Source organism: Salmo salar, chromosome ssa05 (genome assembly GCF_905237065.1).
Source record: "Salmo salar chromosome ssa05, Ssal_v3.1, whole genome shotgun sequence".
In the NCBI taxonomy this organism is placed as follows: Eukaryota; Metazoa; Chordata; class Actinopteri; order Salmoniformes; family Salmonidae; genus Salmo; species Salmo salar.
The window spans coordinates 91,717,836-91,723,835 of NC_059446.1; the positions used below are offsets into that span (position 1 = coordinate 91,717,836).

General features: G+C 45.1%; 1 protein-coding gene across 1 annotated transcript in view; it reads right to left on the reverse strand.

Annotated features, from left to right (window-relative positions):
• The window catches only part of LOC106606155 (CUB and sushi domain-containing protein 3), a 492,730-nt gene that overhangs the window by 161,176 nt on the left and 325,554 nt on the right, over positions 1-6,000 (reverse strand). Inside the window, 3 exon segments of the mRNA XM_045717778.1 lie at positions 1,715-1,892; positions 4,571-4,759; positions 5,990-6,000. The exon segment at positions 5,990-6,000 is cut by the window's right edge and continues 199 nt beyond it. Of these exon segments, the coding sequence (XP_045573734.1) occupies positions 1,715-1,892; positions 4,571-4,759; positions 5,990-6,000 (378 nt within the window).

Consider the following 6,000-nt stretch of genomic DNA (forward strand, 5'->3'; position numbering starts at 1 on the left):
GAAAATCAGAGGCATGCTCCTGACCATAACTCGCTAATATAGAAAATTCACTTCAAGGCTACAGTCAGAGAGAGGAAGGATGTTTTAACAGGATGACTGATTATCAAGGTTTCTGCTTATCACTTCTTATAAAGGCTATTAGTTAGTCAACTTGTCTATAATTAGATAGAAATCAGCTTCTCTTGTGTCATTGTGTTGCCCTAGAAGGCTAAATCAACTCGCCAGGAATCCAACGTGTTTCTGATAAGATTTCAGTTCGGCTTTTATGTGGTTGAAATACTATCAGGTTTTTATAATGCTGTTAAAGATAACACATCTGCAGATGGTATCTAACTGCGAATTCGCATTCTGTCAAGATGCTGAAAGAAATTAAATTATATTTCTCCACTCCTGTTTCTGAGTAAAAATGTAGCCTACATGTTACTGCAAGGCATGTTTTAATTCTGCAGGAATATATGAAGGCTCTGTGAGAGGTTATAGACCTACAGTCAGTGTCCAGATTTCAGTTTCCATTTATCCCATCTGAACAGTAGGCTACAGTTCCCTTTGAGGTGCCATAGGCCTGTTTAAATCCCTGTCTTGTGACTGTTGAATTTGATAGGCTACAGTTCCCTTTGAGGTGCCATAGGCCTGTTTGAAGTCCCCTGTCTTGTGACTGTTGAATTTGATAGGCTACAGTTCCCTTTGAGGTGCCATAGGCCTGTTTGAAGTCCCCTGTCTCCAGCGCCTCACAGTCATCACATCGTAACATAGCTGCTATCATCCTCTTCATCACATCGTAACATAGCTGCTATCATCCTCTTCATCACATCGTAACATAGCTGCTATCATCCTCTTCATCACATCGTAACATAGCTGCTATCATCCTCTTCATCACATCGTAACATAGCTGCTATCATCCTCTTCATCACATCGTAACATAGCTGCTATCATCCTCTTCATCACATCGTAACATAGCTGCTATCATCCTCTTCATCACATCGTAACATAGCTGCTATCATCCTCTTCATCACATCGTAACATAGCTGCTATCATCCTATTCATCACATCGTAACATAGCTGCTGTCATCCTCTTCATCACATCGTAACATAGCTGCTATCATCCTCTTCTACCTCGTCACCTGATCTTTCCCAAACATCGCTGTTCTGGTCCTCCCTTCCTCTTTATTTTCAACTCTCCATTTCACAGCTTTTCTCTTATTGAATTAAACTCCTACATTGTCCTTTTTGCCTCCGTGGTTTGATGTTAACTTTTTCTGCCCGTTCCCTAAAGCATTTGGTGCCTGTCAAATTAAGCCCTAAAGTTTAGGTTTATGCCCTAATGCCAGGCATCCTAAAATAATGTAAGAAAAACCTCAATGTAGCCTATAGATATAAATAGCATTAGAATGATAGATTTTTCGATTCTTTTTCTCTTTATTCAACCCGTCACCCACCAGCCTTTCATCCACACAATATTTCTTGACCCTAAACTCACTCGGCCTTAACCGCGGGGACTGTGGGTTATGAGTCCATCCCGCGCATCACTACTGAGGATTTTAAGGGGGAAATTATACTATTCAGAAACACATAGGCTATTCAGCAACACGTCCCAAATTACACTCTATCGACGCCCTACACCCACAGGGCTCTGGTCAAAAGTAGTGCACTATATAGGGAATAGGGTGCCATTTGTGACGCATTTCATACTACTGTAACGAAGTGCACTGCTTACCAGACGGTGATGTAGTCGTAGATGGGTTCAGTGTTGAGAACGGTGAAGTTGATGTAGATACCATTCCCTGGGGGAACCCGTACACTCCACAGACAGTCCTGGAAGTTAGGGTACTCTGCTGGGTGGTCGGGAGAATAGATGGTCCCATTCAGAGACGTGATATTACCACCACACTGGGCTAGAGGGAGAGAGAGAAAGAGAGAGAGAGAGAGAGAGAGAGAGGGAGAGAGAGGAAGAGAAGAAGGAGGGAGGGAGGGAGGGAAGGAAAGAAAGAGAGAGAGAGAGAGAGAGAGAGAGAGGAAGAGAAGAAGGAGGGAGGGAGGGAGGGAGGGAGGGAAGGAAAGAAAGAGAGAGAGAGAGAGAGAGAGAGACAGAGAGAGAGAGAGAGAGAGAGAGAGAGAGCAAGAGAGAGAGAGAGAGAGAGAGAGAGAGAGAGAGGAAGAGAAGAAGGAGGGAGGGAGGGAGGGAAGGAAAGAAAGAGAGAGAGAGACAGAGAGAGAGAGAGAGACAGAGACAGAGAGAGAGAGAGAGAGAGAGAGAGAGAGAGAGAGAGAGAGAGAGAGAGAGAGAGAGAGAGCAAGAGAGAGAGAGAGAGACAGAGACAGAGACAGAGACAGAGACAGAGACAGAGAGAGAGAGAGAGAGAGAGAGAGAGAGAGAGAGAGAGAGAGAGAGAGAGAGAGCGCAGAATGAAGCCGTCAGCCGGTCCCCTGATACACTACCCTAGTGGCTAACTGTAAGTACACCAACCATAACCAAACATGATTTTGTTATTGTTCATAGATGTGTGTATTCTGCAGGGGTAAACCCCAGGAGATGTGATTCACTGTCCTTGTTACTGACGTCAGCTACCTGGTCTGTATCTGAAATGGCCCCCCTACACACGATATAGTGCACTAATTTAGACCAGGGCCCTATTCCCTATATAGTGCACTACTTTAGACCAGGGCCCTATTCCCTATATAGTGCACTACTTTAGACCAGGGCCCTATTCCCTATATAGTGCAATACTTTCAACCAGAGCCCCATGCTATGATTCAGGCACTAAAACTGCCCGTCATAACCGCTCAATGCGCCTATAAAATCTGTCTAAGCAAACAACAAAGCAAAGCGTAGAGTTCAAGTTTAAACTGAATGAAGGCTGGATGTCCACTAGAAACACTACACCCTCTAAAGGCTGAGGACGGATGTGGTACATGAGAAACAACAGCCAGTGTGGTACATGAGAAACAACAGCCAGTGTGGTACATGGTAAACAACAGCCAGTGTGGTACATGAGAAACAACAGCCAGTGTGGTACATGAGAAACAACAGCCAGTGTGGTACATGAGAAACAACAGCCAGTGTGGTACATGAGAGACAACAGCCAGTGTGGTACATGAGAAACAACAGCCAGTGTGGTACATGAGAGACAACAGCCAGTGTGGTACATGAGAAACAACAGCCAGTGTGGTACATGAGAAACAACAGCCAGTGTGGTACATGAGAAACAACAGCCAGTTTGGTACATGAGAGACAACAGCCAGTGTGGTACATGAGAGACAACAGCCAGTGTGGTACATGATAAACAACAGCCAGTGTGGTACATGATAAACAACAGCCAGTGTGGTACATGATAAACAACAGCCAGTGTGGTACATGAAAAACAAGGTCAGATACAGATCAGCCTGGATAAATAGCAGCAGGGTACAGGTCAGCCTGGATAAATAGCAGCAGGGTACAGGTCAGCCTGGATAAATGGCAGCAGGGTACAGGTCAGCCTGGATAAATAGCAGCAGGGTACAGGTCAGCCTGGATAAATAGCAGCAGGGTACAGGTCAGCCTGGATAAATGGCAGCAGGGTACAGGTCAGCCTGGATAAATAGCAGCAGGGTACAGGTCAGCCTGGATAAATGACAGCAGGGTACAGGTCAGCCTGGATAAATAGCAGCAGGGTACAGGTCAGCCTGGATAAATAGCAGCAGGGTACAGGTCAGCCTGGATAAATAGCAGCAGGGTACAGGTCAGCCTGGATAAATAGCAGCAGGGTACAGGTCAGCCTGGATAAATAGCAGCAGGTACAGGTCAGCCTGGATAAATAGCAGCAGGGTACAGGTCAGCCTGGATAAATAGCAGCAGGGTACAGGTCAGCCTGGATAAATAGCAGCAGGGTACAGGTCAGCCTGGATAAATGGCAGCAGGGTACAGGTCAGCCTGGATAAATAGCAGCAGGGTACAGGTCAGCCTGGATAAATAGCAGCAGGGTACAGGTCAGCCTGGATAAATAGCAGCAGGGTACAGGTCAGCCTGGATAAATAGCAGCAGGGTACAGGTCAGCCTGGATAAATAGCAGCAGGGTACAGGTCAGCCTGGATAAATAGCAGCAGGGTACAGGTCAGCCTGGATAAATAGCAGCAGGGTACAGGTCAGCCTGGATAAATAGCAGCAGGGTACAGGTCAGCCTGGATAAATAGCAGCAGGGTACAGGTCAGCCTGGATAAATAGCAGCAGGGTACAGGTCAGCCTGGATAAATAGCAGCAGGGTACAGGTCAGCCTGGATAAATAGCAGCAGGGTACAGGTCAGCCTGGATAAATAGCAGCAGGGTACAGGTCAGCCTGGATAAATAGCAGCAGGGTACAGGTCAGCCTGGATAAATGGCAGCAGGGTACAGGTCAGCCTGGATAAATAGCAGCAGGGTACAGGTCAGCCTGGATAAATAGCAGCAGGGTACAGGTCAGCCTGGATAAATAGCAGCAGGGTACAGGTCAGCCTAGATACACTACTACACCACTTTTTTAATGCCACTAGAGAATTGCAAAGAGAAGTCAATTTACAGAGATAATAAATACATTACACATGAAGATAATGCAGTCACCTTCACAGCATGGTACAGGGTAGTTCCAGTTTCTGCTGACCCCATGCAGGCAGGTGAGTGAGACCTCTCCTATCAGGGTGTAACCTGGCAGGCATTCAAACGAGATGGTCAGGCCCACCCCGAAGTCTCGGCCTATCACCACGCCGTTACGGAACGGCCTCGGGTCAGGGCAGCGCTGGAGCTCATAGGCTATTGGTCAACAGGAAACAGAAAGGGTATGTTAAAAACAGGTTTTTTATTTGAATGGTTCGAGGGGGGAAAACGACAGCAGATTAACGTTGCCTGACAACGACCATTAGTCTGTGTGATTAATGGGAGCCGAGGTAAAGAGGCGAGACAAGGGCAGCTTCCCGGAATCTGGTTCTTCTCACAAAAACGTCTGGTAGAGTCCCAACCGTTTGAGCTACAAACTATTATGACCCATCTATGAAAAGCTGAGACTCTCACGAACACGCACATGTTTTGCTCACAAGCCAGACAAGAGTCATTAGAAGTTAAGGGGTTCTTCTACATAGAAGACCATAGTAAATCCCAGGTCATAGTGTCTATAATACTGTAAGGGGTTCTTCTACATAGAAGACCATAGTAAATCCCAGGACATAGTGTCTATAATACTGTAAGGGGTTCTTCTACATAAAGACCATAGTAAATCCCAGGACATAGTGTCTATAATACTGTAAGGGGTTCTTCTACATAGAAGACCATAGTAAATCCCAGGACATAGTGTCTATAATACTGTAAGGGGTTCTTCTACATAGAAGACCATAGGAAATCCCAGGACATAGTGTCTATAATACTGTAAGGGGTTCTTCTACATAGACCATAGTAAATCCCAGGACATAGTGTCTATAATACTGTAAGGGGTTCTTCTACATAGAAGACCATAGTAAATCCCAGGACATAGTGTCTATAATACTGTAAGGGGTTCTTCTACATAGACCATAGTAAATCCCAGGTCATAGTGTCTATAATACTGTAAGGGGTTCTTCTACATAGACCATAGTAAATCCCAGGTCATAGTGTCTATAATACTGTAAGGGGTTCTTCTACATAGAAGACCATAGTAAATCCCAGGACATAGTGTCTATAATACTGTAAGGGGTTCTTCTACATAGAAGACCATAGTAAATCCCAGGACATAGTGTCTATAATACTGTAAGGGGTTCTTCTACATAGAAGACCATAGTAAATTCCAGGACATAGTGTCTATAATACTGTAAGGGGTTCTTCTACATAGCCTAACTTTAACCACACTGCTAACCCTAATGCCTAATGCCTAACTTTACATTTTTCATACATTTTGACAATATAGCCAATTAATAAGACTTTGCAGCTGGCCCATCTAGCGGAAATGGCTCTTAAGAGCTTAAGCGGGTCCAAAAGTCCAATACTTTAAACTTTCCTTTCCAATGTTCTCACCCTCATAGATG